Source organism: Hyperolius riggenbachi, chromosome 8, assembly GCF_040937935.1.
Source record: "Hyperolius riggenbachi isolate aHypRig1 chromosome 8, aHypRig1.pri, whole genome shotgun sequence".
NCBI classification, from domain to species: Eukaryota; Metazoa; Chordata; class Amphibia; order Anura; family Hyperoliidae; genus Hyperolius; species Hyperolius riggenbachi.
Window position 1 is genome coordinate 123,873,455 of NC_090653.1, and position 17,309 is coordinate 123,890,763.

Below are 17,309 nucleotides of genomic sequence, written 5' to 3' on the forward strand. Positions count from 1 at the left end.
GGGAAAATCAGAATAGCAAATCGGAAAACAGATTTGCAGTGTGCAGGTAGCCTAATGCTGGGTACACACGGTACGATTTTCCACTCGATAGATGGATCCGATACGTAATATCCGGCATGTCTGATATTCCTTCAGATCAATTCTGCGCTCAATTTCTCAAAGAAGTGAATGGAAATAGATAAGAAAAACGAGCGGAAGATAAGAGAATCGAGTGCAAAATCGAGTGGAAAAAACGATCAGGTGGAAATTTGAGCGGAAAATTGTACCGTGTGTACCCAGCATTAGAAAAGAAAAACCTCCAAAACACCCCCTTTATTTGCACAGACTAGGCAGGGATGTGATAATCTGATGGCTGCGCTTGGGACACATCTTTCAAGGACAGGTCTCCAAGCAGGGGCGTAGCAATAGGGGGTGCAGAGGTAGCGACCGCATCGGGGCCCTTGGGCCAGAGGGGCCCTGAAGGGTCCACCCTCTATCACAGTATTAGCTCTCTATTGGTCCTGTGCTGGTAATAATCACTTCTATAGATGCTTTGAATAGTAGTAATCCTTAACACACTGTTCCCCATACCCTTCTTGCACCTCTGACACTGGGGTTGTTCTTGGCAGGTTTTGGTGCGCCATATCAATTGTTATGTATAGAGTGCTTGGGGGGGCCCATGTAAAACTTGCATCGGGGCCCACAGCTCTTTAGCTACGCCACTGTCTCCAAGCTATGGGACTAAAGCTGGAAATAAGTTAGAAGCTCTGCAGCAAAATATGAACATTCCAGGCTTGTCCTCATGAAGCTGCCAGCGCCAGGGGAGGGGGGACAGCTCCGCGCAGACTAAAAATATCCCTGGCATCTCCTCATAAGACCTCTATTCAGCCCCAACACCCGTAGAACTACACCTCCCACAATGCACAGCGCTGACAGGGCGCGCCTCGCCCAATCCGAAGTGACAGGCGTCCCGGAGCTCTGTCACGTGATGCGACGTGGACCCGCCCCCCGCAGGAGAGGTGAGCTGCAGCCTCACAACTTCCTGTCAGGCTCAGCGGCCCTGGAGGCGGATCTGGCCCGCACAGGTAGGCAGCACAGAGCGGGGATCAGGGGGTCGGGAAGGGATGGCAGGAGGGCTGCGGGCCGGGCCTGGTGGGGGCGGCTGTCCCACTGCCTGCCAGTGTATGGGCTTCTCTGATGGGGGCAGTGCAGGTGTTATTTATGGCGGCTCTCTGCACCTGTCCTTATCTGGAAGTCGGGGGACTGACAGGGCTGCCCTCTCTCCCCCATTTCCAGGGACATTCTCATGGGTGACACGTTGTCCCTGGACTTTCTGCTGGCCCTGATCAAAACTCAACGGAAGTACCACAAGTGACTTTTCACTAGTTGTTCCTAACACTTTGTATGTCCTCTGAGCCTGCTGAGGTAGTGTTTATCAGTAAGCAGTATTCAGCATTGCTGTGCTAGTGCAAGGCTGATCTTCCAACTCCATTGAAAGAAGTCCAGTTTCCCCTCACCCCTCCCTTTTGCTAGAATAAACTGAAATTAACATATCTGGAAAAATCTTAAAAATGAAAATCTATTTTGGAGCTCTGACACTTGTTTACTTTAGGGGACCCAGCAGTAAATGTAACCCATCTAACTATACAGTGAGGTATTTAGTATCATGAAAGTATGCCTTACTGCCATTGTAAATGTGCACGTAACCGTGACAGGGCACACCATAAGCAATGTGATGGCCCCAGGGCTGTGGAGCAATTTTGGGTACCTGGAGTCGGTGGTTTCAATAAACTGAGGAGTCAGATAATTTTTGAACCAAATCCATAGCCTTTGTAAAAATTAGACCAAGGAGTCGGAGCAATTTGGGTACCTGGAGTCGGAGTCAGTAGTTTCATAAACTGAGGAGTCAGAGTCGGATTAATTTTGTACAGACTCCACAGCCCTGGATGGCCCCATTAGAATACCATTGCATTGCTGTTGGGATGTAACGCAATGGACACCATGAGAACAGAGCCTGACAGTCAGCTACCTGTCATTTAAAGTTTACATTCTCCATCGCCCATGCCCTAGCCAGTACATGGGAGCAGCTGACAGGTGGTGAATCCTAAATTCAAACGATACTTGAAATGTATTTTACAGTGGTTTCATAGGTTTCTTTATAATGGATTTCTTTTAAAAATGATGCTTGATATCCATGTACTGATGTATCATAAGTGTGCAGGGCCAGGGTTCTCGAGTTGAGTTCCCTAAACTATACTAGTGCCAGGTTCTCACCTTCACTAATCGATCTGACCAATGTTGTGTCTTCATGCTCTGAATCATTCGAATAATATGTGAACAGTAGCTGATTCCTGTGCGATCGACCGATATCTTGCATCCTGCTCGATCGACTAAGCTGGTCGATTTGACATATTGGCCACTTTTCATCGATTGGGAATTCTGGAACACACTCGATTCTCTCTCGCTTCCGTCTCGATTCAATAAAATGATTGAATCGAATGGTCGATCGTACTGCAAAATCGCTAGATGTATGGACACCTTTACTCTGCATACCACACTTCTGATGATGTGCAGCCTGGAATTTTAAGAGTTTACTATTAAAGGATTTTACTGTACCATGATAGATGGCTGGAGACTGTTGGCTCTAGAAGCAAGTCAGGGAGCCGCATCTGTGGATAACCTTTTGAGTAGTTGATTACTCTAATTACGTGATCAGTGGTTGACCAATCACAAACTGCTGCTGCAGACACATGTGCACCATGGCTCCTCCAAGTTTCTTGCTGGTTCCTGTATGTGTTGATTGCTGAGCTTCACATGTACCCTATGTAACATGTTCATGGCCAATCAATGTTTCCAGGCACATGCTTTTTGAAGCTTTTTTTTAATTATCATTCCACTCCAGTCTGTATCTGCTCCAACCCCAGTGATCTTGCTGGCAGCAGTGTCTGGCTTGCTGTAAAAGACTTCCCCGAATTCTTATCTATGTTGGTGTCATTGGTTCATAAATCCACACAAAGCAGGAAGTAAAATGTCATGCATGCCTTTGCACTCATGCATTCCCTAGTATTACATTTATTAGCCTGGGTGGAGGAATTCTGCTTATTTCTGAGTATGAAATGTTTTCCTGCATAATTAGGTACATAGGACAAATATCTGATAGTTCAGTTTGCTTTTCAAGGAAATGTTTGGCTTTAGATACATGAAGCTATGTGTGCTTCTCTAGCGTCAAGCAGCTTGCAGCTTTCTAGTTTAGCGGTTAGTACTCGTGTTTTGCTATGCTGGATTCCATCTAGTACATGTTTTGCATGGAATTTGTGTGTTCTTGCTGCATTTGTGTGACTTTCCTCCCACAGGCCAAAACATCCAGATAGGCTAATTGGCTACCACTTAAATTTCCCATACACTGTGCTAGGGAAATCTGATTGTTAGCCTCTATGTATTTAAATTATTTAGCATTGTTAAAGGGAACCTAAAGCAAGGCTTCCATATTAATGTCCTTTTAAAGGACTTACAATGCGAATCTATGAATAAAAGTTAAGTACCTCTTTCAATGTGTAATCCTCCTGGACACCATCCACTCCCTCACTTTCACTTTTGTGTGCTTTATGTAGCTTCAGCAGACTCCAGAGCAGACCCCGACCCTCCCCAGGGTCACTTTCTGTGGTCTGGAGCAAGAGTGCTGCTTTAAATTGAGCTCCTACGCAGTTCGCATAGCCGGGAGTGTGGTTGGGAAAGGTCTAGAGCCCTGTACACCTCACGTCCTCGCTCAGCGCATCTTGTCTTTGCGGAGGGGGCGTAGCCTCACATACACTGCTAGTAGTCATGTGGGCATGCCCGCATAATCTCCACGAAACGCGCTGAGCGATGGGGCGGACATGGCTCTAGACCTGCGCAGCCGCACTCCCAGCTATGCGAACTGCGTAGGAGCTAAATTTAAAGCGGCACTCTTGCTCCAGGCCATAGAAGGCGACCCTGGGGAGGGTCGGGGTCTGCTCCGAAGTCTGCTGACAGACACATTTGACCGGCACTTGGTAATCCTGTGAGTCAGAAACTTGTCCGTTGACAAAAGGCTTTACTTCCAGTAGGCCTATTGGATGATGCATATGCACGGTGGTGTAGTGGTTAGCATGCTCGCCTTGCAGCACGGGGTCCTTGGTTCATATCCCAGCCAGGGCTCTATCTGCTTGGACTTTGTATGTTCTCCCCGTGTTTGTGTGGGTTTCCTCCAGGTACTCCGGTTTCGTCCCACATCCCCAAAAAATACAGATAAGTTAATTGGCTTTCCTCTAAAATTGCCTATGATACATACAGTATACGATACATAGACATTAGATTGTGAGCTCAGGCATATTTAGTCATGCCCTACGTGTACTAATAGGAATTTCCCCTAATGTGATGTGAAGTTTTCCGACCTTTGTCCCAAACCACTTTTGTGCTACATTCTGTTAATGTGAAATTCCGTTCATAACATTTGTCAGCTGAGGCCACATCTGCCAAAAATCCAGCTTGTGTACAGCAGTCCCCGACTACCCACCAGCAAGCAATCAACCTTGTGGATTGATGTGACCCAGGGCATTGGGCTCCTACTCGCCCCCACCTGTTCCATGCCGCTCCCTCACCCCTCTGTCCACCTCAATTGCAGCAAAATGTGTTGCTAGCTTGGAGTGTAGCATCTGTAAAGCATTGGGCTCCAAACTGATCGCGTCCTGATCTTGGTGGGCGATAGAATTTGAAGTTTTGTACGCATCTTAAAGGGAAGCCGAGGTGAGTGACATGGTGGCTGTTTATTTCCTTTTTATAGATGGTTGCCTATCTATTCCCCTGATTCTGTGTGTCTAATATTTTTAGCCATATACCCTGAGTAAGCATGCAGATCAGGTGCTCGGACTGAAGTCTGACTGAATTACCCACATGCTTGTTTCAGGGTTGTGACTTATGCTGAATACACACGTTGCGATTTCCCATGCGATTCGCGGGATCGATTCGATTATTTCCAACATGTTCGATCGTGTTTTGATGGACACAGCTGTCGATTTTGCATATTAAGTATGCAAAATCGGCTGTATCCATCGAAACACGATCGAACATGTTGGAAATAATCGAATCGATCCCGCGAATCGCGCTGAAAATCGCAACGTGTGTATTCAGCATCAGACACTACTGACACCAGAAGATGAACATGACTGCCAGGCAACTGGTATTGTTTGAAAGGAAATAAATATGGCAGGCCCCATATCGCCTTGGGCTCACTTCAAGCTGGTAAAAGTCTGCTGTGTGTACATTCAAAGAACCAATAAGAAACTGGTACTTTGTGATATTTAAATATTGCAGGCTACAGCTTGAGGCAACAGCAGAGCAGACTGTGGTGAATATGTGCATAGTGCTTCTGCCCCCAGCAAGATGACCACTTCCAACAGGTACTGGACAAAAGAGCAGAAGATGTAACCAGTGAGGTTAACATGATTGTCACCACAAGATGCAAATCAGGTCATATTTATTTGAGATGTGCATGAAGTTGTGCTTGAGGTCGGTTCTAAACCTAATTTTTTGCATTGCGGTGGGATGCAACGCTCCTGCAGCATCCCTCCGTAATGCAAGAAATGACTAACATATGACCCTGCGGTAGAGTGCACTGACAGGGTCATATGCATGGCAATCCAACCCCACCCCTCCCCCTGCTCAGTGACAGGCTGGAAGTACATCACCGGGATTATTCCCGCCACTGCGTGTGCTGTCGCTTACACATAGCGTGTCGTCCATATACTTCCGTTACCCCAAGCACTGTGCATTAGGCGAGGTGCTTTCGAGTAACGTTCTGTTGACCTTGCCTTGGATTGGATACCTCCGGTGCAGCACATGGGCATGCAAAAAGGGGGAAAGTCTCCATAGACTTTCATTGCTCTTGCGGCAAAATAGGGTACCTACAACACAGGTTTACCCTACTAGTGTAAAAGGGGCCTAAATGAATTTTAAATCGCTGCACGGTCAGCTCATGCTTTGTTTTATGTTGTACAATATTTTCAGCAAGTTGGAAGACCTGTGTGATTTCTGGTTATAATGACTGGGTGGATCCATGTACGTTACCCTGCCTGGATTTGCCCATAAAAGCTGGCAGCGGTTGTTGCTTATGATGCCAGTTGCACAGAGTCAATGCTAGCAGATGGAAAACCTGCTACAAATTACTACTTAAAGCACATCTGAAGCAAAAATAAGCTTATGAGATAATACATTGTATTTGTAGCATGAAAAGATTCTCATAATTTTTATTCTCAGGTGTATAGGTTTATTTATAACTTTACATCAGACAGTCACAGTTGCAGTTTAGAATCCACACTCTGTATTTTAAGTTGTAAAACAAAGCAGAGTTAATGACACTGAACTTTGCTGCAGTAAAACCTTATCTCAAGCTGTGTCTTGCTATTTCTTAGCTGTTAGGGCTCTTTCACATTAGGGCAGACTTTCTGCGTTAACGCAAACGGAAGCCGTTTGCGTTAACCAAGGTAAGATGAAAGTCCATAGACTTTCATTTTACCTTTCACACTCGACGCTGCGTTTCGATGCTTTGCGGTTCCGACGCACCCGGGCGCAGTTTTTCCTCCAACGCACCCGCGAGCCGGCGGTTTCCGTCGGGTTTAATTACCAGCTACCGCCGCTGATTGCGTCGCACCGCAGATACCCGATGACACGCCGCAGGCAGACAACGCGTGCAGGAGAACGGCTCCTGTTCGCGTTGTCTGATGTGAAAGAGCCCTTAAGGCCCGTAGCCACTAGCAGGGCTGTGGAGTCAGTGCAAAAATTATTCCGACTCCATCTCTGACTCAGACTCCTCAGTTTATGAAACTTCCGACTCCAGGTACCCAAAATTTCTCCGATTCCGACTCCACAGCCCTGGCCACTATGCAATTTTTACAATGAATTTTCACACCCATTTTGTGACATCATGTGTTCCCGTGGGTAGGAAGATAGATTGGGGATCCTCGTTCGTTGGGAGGCATTGCTGTGTGGTTCCCTGATCCATCTACAGATGAGTATTGAGCTTTAAAGGATACCTGAAGTGACATGATGAGATAGACATGGGTATGTACAGTGCCTAGCACACAAATAACAATGTTGTGTTCCTTTTTTTCTTTCTCTGCCTGAAACAGTTAAATATCAGGTATGTAAGTGGCTGACTCAGTCCTGACTCAGACAGGAAGTGACTACAGTGTTACCCTCACTAATAAGAAATTCCAAGTATAAAACACTTTACTAGCAGAAAATGGCTCCTGAGAGCAGGGAAGAGATAAAAAGGGTCAATAGTTCATAGATTTTAGCTCTGGCATACTTCAATGTGTCATTGAGCAAAAACAATGAAACAGTTATAACTTAAAAAGTAGATTGAAACATAAAATAAAACTGTGGAATATCTTAAGTAATTTTTAGGAGTAGGAAGATAGATACAATTGTTTATTTCATTCGTTTATTTTCACTTCGGGCGTCCTTTAAAGAGAGTCTGAAGCGAGAATAGATCTCGCTTCAGACCTCATAGCTAGCAGGGGCATGCGTGCCCCTGCTAAAACGCCGCTATAGCGCGGCTTAACGGGGGTCCCTGTCCCCCCAAACCCCCTCCGTGCAGCGGGGGAGCGCTTCCTGGTTGGGGCAGGGCTAACCGCCGCAGCCCTGCCCCATGCGCGTCTGTCAGACGCGTATCTCCGCCTCTCCCCCGCCCCTCTCAGTCTTCCTTCACTGAGAGGGGCGGGGGAGAGGCGGCGATGCGCGTCTGATAGACGCGACTGGAGGCAGGGCTGCAGCCGTTAGCCCTGCCTCCAGGAAGAAGAATACGAGCGACCATTTTCCGACCAACTTTTGCGGGGGGTGGGTTGGGGGTGAAGGGACCCCCGTTAAGCCGCGGGATAGCGGCGTTTTAGCAGGGGCACACGTGCCCCTGCTATATATAAGACCTGAAGCGAGATTTAGTCTCGCTTCAGTGTCTCTTTAAAGCTCTTCTCATAAGTTTATTTTCAGATTTGCTTTAAAAAAAAAAAATCTTATGTAATTTACTCAGGGTAGGTATTCAATTCAATCTAAATTTTCTTTACACAATTTCACACATTTCTATGACGTTATTTTGTGTTTGATAACAATAAATGACTTTTGCATAACAATCTGCGTGTATTCCGTTTTGTGTTTTTTGTAGTCTATCAATAATTGCAAACTCTTATTTGCAAAAATAACAGTAAAATACCCTCATGACAGACATAGTAAGAAAAAAAAAGCAGAGTCCTAACTATTTATGTATTTTTTTTTTCTTTTAAATGCTGTATTTTTAGCACACAAAAAATGTGAAAAATCACAAAATGATTTTCAATGGTGTTTTTCCTTGAGGCTAGGTGCACACATAACATAGCGTGAAAGGCTGCGTTTTATGTCTTGTTTTATGTTAATGTTGTGTGCGTTTTTACTGCGTTTGTGATGCATTTGCATGCGTTTTGTTTTTGTATTGTTTTTTTTATTTTGTTTTTTTTTACCGCAGATGCGTTTTTTTTTTGCTGACTTTTTAATGTGTTTGCGGTTTGCATATACAAAACGCGTATGCGTTTTTCATGCCTTTTTCTTTTGGCGGTTTATGCAAACCGCTAGGAAGACAACAGGAAGCGGAAATACATCTTAAAACTGAAAAAAAAAGCATAGAAAAACGCATGCCATTGCATTTCCATTGACGTACATTATGTGCGTTTTTGATACGTCTATGATTATGCAACAAAACCAGTGTTTTTTTTTTTTTTTTTTTAATATGCGTTTTTTCCCTGCGGTCCATAGACTTCCATTAGTGGCAAAAATGCAGTGTTTTCCGCAACGCTAGCGTTTCTGCTATGTGTGCACCTAGCCTGAAAGTCGAATTTAACATGAGTTTCATGAAAATTAATGCAAAAAATATCATCAACCTTTTTTCTCATCACTGCACAGTGGGTGTTGCATTCAATGTAAGAAGAAAAATGGGGTGGTAGGTAGCAGCCCCTGGTGCGATCAGACCCCTATCAGATGCACTCAGCTGCTCCCAGAATAACCGCTGCAAAAGATATAAAAAGAAGGGGCGCTTTGAGCCTTCTAGAACACACAATGACATCGTCTACTAGGCAGGTCTCACCTGATTCCAAAGTGGCTTGTACAGCGTACACAGCCTCGATATGCCTGCGTCCCGCTTGGTCGAGCCGGGGACCGAGCTCTCAGCGTGGAGGCGGATGTGACGTCACGTCCCAGACTCCTTCAGGGTTGGTAGCTATGGCAACCGGAACGCTCGCCCTCAGAGGCGGCGAGTGATATTCGTGTCCAGGGAGAGCGGCTGTGGGTGGATCCCACAGCTGCGTAGGTAGTGAAGGTGCATAAGACTAAAATTGTACTGGCAAAGTACAAATTTATTAAAAACAAACAACGCGTTTCGCGGAGGTACATACTCCGCTTTTTCAAGTTAATCATATAGACTTTAAAAAAATACACCTTTATATACTCGATACACAATTCCTATCAGCCAATAGGCTTTACATGGGCGGGGATGTCATTACCTTAGATCACCTAAGTGGCGGCCCAGGGTGTATATCTCCTGATATAGGAGCATAGTACACTCATTTAGACATGACTATACATACCTTTATAGATACGAATTCAAAATTAATAATAAAAATTACAATTAATGGTAGTTTTGGTGTGGTTTGGCCAAAAATAATGTATTATTACAAGGATTAGTTGTAAGACAAAACCCTGGTACATGAAGCACCCATTGGCCTTACAAAGAACGGACCCCCCCCAAAAACCTCTCTCCTCCATCCACCCCCCACCCACACCACATAGTTATGCATATACGTATAGTGCTGTATAGAAACATATATATTGCATACAAGTTTATATACTTGCATACAAGTTTATATACTTATATACTATATTGCAAGTAACCAATAAGGGGTGAGGGAATAGAATACATTAAGGGGGAATGTAATAGACCAAGAAGTAGCAAACCCACTAGCAGTTGGCCATATATGTATTAAGGCTCACTCGCCGCCTCTGAGGGCGAGCGTTCCGGTTGCCATAGCTACCGACCCTGAAGGAGTCTGGGACGTGACGTCACATCCGCCTCCACGCTGAGAGCTCGGTCCCCGGCTCGGCCAAGCGGGACGCAGGCATATCGAGGCTGTGTACGCTGTACAAGCCACTTTGGAATCAGGTGAGACCTGCCTAGTAGACGAGTTCATTGTGTGTTCTAGAAGGCTCAAAGCGCCCCTTCTTTTTATAGCATTCAATGTAAGGCTTCATTCACATCTACTTAGCGCAGATGGCAGTGCAATAAGTACGCAACTCATCTGCGCCGCTACCCGATGCGCTGCTGATCCCATCCATAGACAGTGATGGGATCAGCTCTGTGCTTGCGGGCAAAATGCAGGCAGCAGTACGCAAGTGCATCATATCGCATCGTACTGCTGCGCAGCGCAGTAGATGTGAACGGTAAAAGGGCTGTCTATACCCTTCTGCCGTTCCTGCATATCACCACGTCTTATGCGCTTCCAAATGCGCATGGAAGTGCGTATGATGTGAACAAGCCCTAACAGTAAGAACGCAACACAATGGACCGGGAAAGTAGCGCTGCATGTTTTCTGTGCTTTTCTTGCATACAGCCAATGAAAACTATGCCTCATTGTCACTGTTAATGCGTATGTTTTGCAGTAACACACTGCACTTAACATTGCGGGCGTTACGCTGCACCGCAATGCACCACTGTGAACGTAGCCTTAGATGTTTGCGCTGTTATGGATAATAATGGAATTAAATATTTCTGTGCTGTAAATGATGTAATTACGGTAGGCCTTGGATATCAGACCTGTGTAGGCCTCCCCTGGAATTCTGACTTTCTGTAGCAAGTGAGAACCCAGACTGAGGACAGCTGACACAAGGAATTGTAAAATATTGAAAGCACCGTGTTTTCTTATGTGACGGGGTTATAGGACTTTAAGTTGAGTAGCATTTTCTTCTGGCAGGAAAAGCTGGTAAATGTGCTCTGCTGTTCTGAACTAGGAGACAGCAGATGGTGTCGTGTTCTGCAATAGTACTGGCACTGACTGCATCTCCTCCTAGTGACTGCCAGCAGACACAAGCAAAGTGACACAGCTGCAGTTACCTAACCACATGATCTCAGTGTATAATCATTTTGAAAAGGTACACTGGTTGGGTATGTTCACTATGGGATGCGTTTGGAAGTGCATCTTCACCCATAATCTTTTTTTTTTTTTTTTTTTTTTTTTTTTTTTTTTTTTCTGGCTTTGGAAAGTGGAGACGAAAAATACAACTTCTTAGGTTTTTAGTGCGTTCTGTATCCCTGTTGGTGAGAATTTATATCACTTCTTTCTTCTGTAAAGGTAAGAATTCACTTGGGAGCAAGGATGAGCGAGAATGGTTTTGCGAAATTGCCCTGAAGTGTATGGGGACTTTGCGCTATGTGTGCAGCGGTTAAACTCCAAGGCCTCCGCCTCCCTTCCGTGATGCTCTCCAGCTTCTTTCACTTTTAAACCGGTACTTTCTTTGTAGAGGCGGAAGTGTAAGAAGCTGTAGAACAGCAAGGAGCACAGTGGAAGGGAGGCGGAAGCCGAGGTGAGTTTGTTAACCCTTGCGTTCACAGCCCAACTGGTTTCAGAATAGTTTATTTAGTAATGTGTGCTTGCCTTGAATTTTTGTAGAGACATTTGTTGGACAACCCTCAAAAGTTTTGAAAAAAATTCTTTTGTTTCACCTACTTTTACAGTGGATTCGTATAGCCTGGAAACAGACAATATCACTGCATCGTATTGTGATGTGATTTTATCTTAATGGCACGTTTGCACCTGCATGTTAGTGGTGCTGTGTGGTAGATTCTGTAGGAATAATGTGCAGCATGCTGCGCTTCACGGTCGCATCTGCATGTTAGCGACGCTGTGTGTTGGATTCTATCGGTATAATGTGCAGCATGCTGCGCTTCACGTTCGCACCTGCATGTTAGTGACGCTGTGTGGTGGATTCTATCGGTATAATGTGCAGCATGCTGCGCTTCACGTTTGCACCTGCATGTTAGTGGTGCTGTTTGGTAGATTCTGTTGGAATAATGTGCAGCATGCTGTGCTTTACGTTCGCACCTGCTTGTTAGTGGTGCTGTGTGGTGGATTCTGTAGGAATAATGTGCAGCATGCTGCGGTTCACTGGGTGATGCTGGTGGTTGCAGTGCAAGCATATTTGATGGATTGTATGCTTACTATATGAGTTACATCATGCGCAGTATGCACTATGCGATCTTCCCTCACCATTGTGATCTTGTTATTTAGTATGCACAATGCAACTCGCATAGAATGAAAGTAGCCTTAGTATGTATTTTTGGTTTATATTCTATACATTTGGGGTTATTTCCTAGGTGTTCAGCACACTGGTTAAATGTTATTCATGTCCTGCCTCTCGTCTAGTAGTAGATTAATACATCTGCTTTATAGTTCCCATCCTGTGTGCCTATGGGGGACAGTATGAGCTAAACCGTCGTCTTTTGTGTTTGATTTCTTGGCTGTCACTGTTCATAGCTCCTCTGGAGAACTGTACAGCTCTTAAAGGTTGACAGATGGCAACATTTAGAGACACTATTGTTCTGCACTGTACTTCTGCTTCATCCACCTATACAGCAAGTGTCATGTGGCAGCCGCATTTTCTTTTATATTTTGTAATAGACACCTTCCAATTCTGAAACAAATTCTGTATGGGATGTGAGTGATTGACATGCTTGCAGAGGTTGGAGAGGTAATTAATGCCACATGCTGGGAGTAGTTAGATTATGTGATGGCATTAGACAACTCATTTTCATCTCTCTGACTTGGATTGCTGCTTGTTCTATAATAGATTTGAATAGAGATGAGTCAAGAAGTTGTTTTGCATGTTCCATTTGCAATCTTTTCTTTCCCTGCGTCTGTGATATATTAACATGTTTTTACAAAAGAACAAGCATTTATTCACACTTCTTAAAGAGCCAAAATGTCATGTTCTTCAAGCCATAGCAGCTCGTGACAATACAATACCTTTTCCACAAACCTGTCCGTGTAGCAGTGCAGTTTCTGCAGGTAGGCTTACGTATACAGCCGTGGAGTGAAATATCACCCTCCTCCTCCCATTTTTACATATGAGTTTGCTAAGTACATGCAACATTTCTTGTACATGGATTCAGAGGAACAATGTTTAGGAGGCCCTGTTCGCAGTGCTCAGTTGTGTTGCAGAATAATTCTGCATGTCCGCTCACTGCTCATACAATTTTATGGACCTGTTCCCAGTACTGCATTGTAACTGATTACATTATTCTAAGGCTGGTTTCACAGTGGGACGTTAAAGTCCCACGTTACAGCAGCCAGTAACGCAGCCTAACTCACAGCACTGTAAAATCAATGTGCTGTTCACAGTGCACACGTTGCGTTACATAATAACGCAGCACGTTTAAACAAAGTGCTGCATGCTTTAAGTTATACTGGGCTAAGCCACGTTAGACTGTTTGCACATGCTCAGTAATATTGGAGGAGGAGGTCTCCCCTCCTCCTCTGTGGCCAGCCACATGGCTAATTAATATTCACTGCACTGTGGAGACTACTGATGGGACTGCAGTGTTGTCCGGATCATGAACGAATCGTTCATTTGTTCCGGATCTTTTTTGTGAGTCGAATCATCCGAATCATCACAATGAAAGATTTGGTTCACAGTGGATGTCTGTCTGGAAGAAACAGGAACATACAGAATGTACAGTGCGGGGAAAGTCCTGTCCTGCTAGTCATTTCACCCAGTCTGCTTCCCTATTAAAATGATTCAAATTATTTCGGATCCAGATCTTTTCAATGATCCAATTCAAATGATCCGAATCCTTAAAAAGATCCGGACTTCCTATCACTAACCTGGAGCGGCTGCTTTGAGAGCTGCATAACCAGCTCAATCTGACGTCCAACTTCAACACCACCATGCGTTGCGTTAGGGGCACGTTATGCGACCATAACGTCCCCTAAAACGCAACGTCTTGGTGGGTAAGTAGCCCAAAGGTGCCCATACATGGTACACATTTTTTTTTTTTGATTAGATAATTTAGTTTGATTATTCCGTTAGATCGAATATAAAGATTTTTCCAACATGTCTAATCATATTTTTATAAAAAAAAATGGGATAATTGTTCGTTTTTCGTGATCGAAAAATATATTTTCAATTTTAATTCGATTTGATCGACTTGGTAAAAAAATAAATAAATAAAAGGAAAATCCTAATGTTTTTATTGTACCATGTATGGGCACCATAACTTGCTGCATGCAGGCTTTGTATTAAAGACATTGGCCTCAATTCACTAAGATCATGCTGGAGATAATAAGGCAAGAGAAAACTTACCTCCACACAGTAAGAGAGTTATCTTATCTCTTCATTCCTTACGTTACCTCCTCTGTAGTTATTTTCACACGCAGTTAATGAACAGCCTGTCTTTAACTCTGGAGTTATTTTAAGGATTAAAGAATTAACTTAAAGACAGAAGAGTTAACTTTAGGTTTGCCTGAGGTAAAATGTTTCCTGAATACTACATGCCTTATCACCATGGTAACCACTCTAGAAGAGTTATTAAAGACAGGAGATAAGCTTAGTGAATTGAGGCCTATGTCCAGCCACATAAAAATTCACCAAAACCTAAACAGCAACACTGGAATGAAGTGTGGGTTATAATAATGTGTAGCTAGTTACAAAATATACATTGGACAGATTTGGGAAATACTGATTGAAAATATCACAAATAATTGTATTGCAATGAAAGGAATACCGTATATACTTGCATGCTTACATAGTGCTTTATATGTTTTAGTGCAAACATTTAGCAATGACTCTAATTTTTCTCTTCCGTTCATTTGACTACCCAAAAAAAGTTCTCATTTTGAAAACTTTCTGGTAGGAGTGGAACAGGTTTTTCTCAAGAATTTGACAAATGTAAATTGATAACGATGGTCAACAGGAATTTTCAAACTAGCTGTATACCTTGCCATTAACCATGGGCGGATCTTCTTTTAAGCCATTGTTAAAGTCCTAAAACATACAAATGATTGTTTGGTATTTTTTAACACTTTGTTATGGCTCTGTACAATTACCGCTGGCACATCATTGCATTCCAGCGGTTCTGGAGGTGTGGTTAGCTTAGAGAGACAACAAAGGGATAATTTTGCATATTCCGCAGTGGTGCATTGTGGGATACATCATATACTCGCACCAACCTAAATAATTGCAAATATTTCTGTTTCCCATAGCATTTTAGTAAGAGGAATTTTTGGTCCCTTTCAGCTCCTTACACACTCCCAATGAGTTCTGGTTCACCATGAGCAAAATAACTGAAATTTTCAACTGTAATTGTTGTTTCTTATTTCACACTCCTCTTTTTATGCTAAATGCTATTGAATTTGCTTTTTATGTGGTAAAGGTCTAAAATGTAAACGGCGCTTTTAAATTTTGTTGTTGCTTCATATTTTGCTATTTCACAAGTATGCAAGGTTTTTAAATCACAACACTCAATATTGCATGTAGTCCATATGTAATATTGCTCAATGCAGGGGCATGTGTAATGACAAGTTGCCATGTGCTTATAAATCTTATAGACAACATAAGGTCTGGTTCCCATTGGCCTAAAAAAACGGAAGGTTTAGCGGACCATAATGGAACAGACGGGACCAAATCCTAAGTTAACCAATGGATCGCATCGTTTGAACGGATCTGTGCAGCATGTTTTGCTGAATGAAGAGCAAATTTGGGTCTTCAGTGATTTTTCTGGACAGACGAATGTGTCGCATTGACTGCGCACTGATGGAACAGAGGGTCATGGATGGAAAACAGCCTTTTACAAACTGATATGTGCCACTGATCAGTTTTTACATGGATCAGTTTTCCACCCATGCCATTGTAAACCTGGCCTAAATACCTCTGCTGTTTTTACTGAGACTGAACCTCCTAATACTAGGGCACCCTAGTTGTCCTGCAGAAAAAGGGATGCTCAGTCTCTAAAGGCTGCATGGGGTTTAATGGTGCACATACTAATCTGTAGCTGTAGGTCTTTGCTTTAGGCATGTTTATATAGTGACATGGAGATATTCAATGAACAATTCATTAGATTTTTTTCCCTTTTGCACTTATATTTTAGTGAAAATGTAGATAAGTGTGTAGAGATAAAACGGTATCCTCATGATGTTTGTGGCAGTTCTCTGTGCTAGCTGTAGGCTCCGGTGAAGTGATCTTCAGAGATTGCCAGGGTAACTCCCTCTGCGGCAAAGTGGGCCAGCTGGTATCAGCATGTACTTATGGCCATCTTTGAAGATGATTACATGGCCAGATCTTGCAGCCTGACGGAGAGAACTGTTGGCTATTGGATATTAGTGGACCTGCTGTAGTTGGAACTGCCAGGGAAAGGGGATAGTTGGTATGTAGTTTTCCATTCACACACTTTTTAACACTTTGTCCCGAGTTTGCTTTTAAGAGTACCATCCATTGACTTTACAGCTTATCTGCTTTCAAAAATGAATCAGACGGGATGAGGGGTCTATAGTGAAGATAAAGTGTGAGCATCTCAGAAACCTTGTGAAAATGTATGTAACATTAGTTAATATGCAGATTTTTGTTTCCCCCCCCGACATTCATGAATCTGAATTTGTGCTTTAAGCACACACAAATCCAGTCAGCTTGCAGTTGTCAGTTGAAGCTTATAACTGTACAGGGGTCTCTGATGTGGTTATTCTCCTTTTGTTTGCTGGAGAGGCTGCCCCCCATGAGTGGGTACTTCCTCATTATAGGCAGCGCCATCTTTGATATGGTACAAAGTCCTCCTGATTCTTGGTGCAACGCTTGTTATCTTGTGAATTCCATGTAGCTCTGCTGGTCTTCAGAAGAACAGCACTTCCCAGCACTTCTTCTATTCTGTAGACCACGGTTCTCTTTTCCTGGCGAATGTTTGCTTGTCTTTGATGTTACAACTACAGCTATCACTGAGGGTCTAATTTACTAAGGCTCAAGAACCTAAGTGCTAGCAGTAGCTTAAAGAGAACCCAAGGTGGGTTTTAAAAATCGTAATTGCGCACAGAGGCTGATTCTGCATATAATGCCCAGCCTCTGTTGCTATATTGTTCTCCCCTGCGCTCTACTTGCCTCCGTAAATCAAACCGCCATCCTAGCGACACGCAGCGTGTCGATAGCCGTCTGTTTACATGGCCACTTTCACTCTCACTGCTCCTCCGCCTCCTCTATATCTCCGATTCCCTGCCTGCGTCCCTTCCCTCCCCGATGATTGATCATTTTAAAGGGAA

General features: G+C 43.8%; 1 protein-coding gene across 2 annotated transcripts in view; it reads left to right on the plus strand.

Moving 5' to 3' along the window:
- Positions 1 to 977: 977 nt before the first annotated feature.
- Positions 978 to 17,309, plus strand: part of MTM1 (myotubularin 1) — a 131,745-nt gene continuing 115,413 nt past the window's right edge. Inside the window, exon 1 of one of the 2 annotated variants that reach the window (XM_068251021.1) lies at positions 978 to 1,064. Coding sequence is in view for 1 of the 2 variants with exons in the window: in XM_068251020.1 (XP_068107121.1) it covers positions 5,380 to 5,396 (17 nt within the window). In the remaining variant the exon portion in view is untranslated. Of the gene's footprint in view, positions 1,065 to 5,373; positions 5,397 to 17,309 lie in introns of those variants that run through there. The other variant, XM_068251020.1, reaches the window with a different exon arrangement.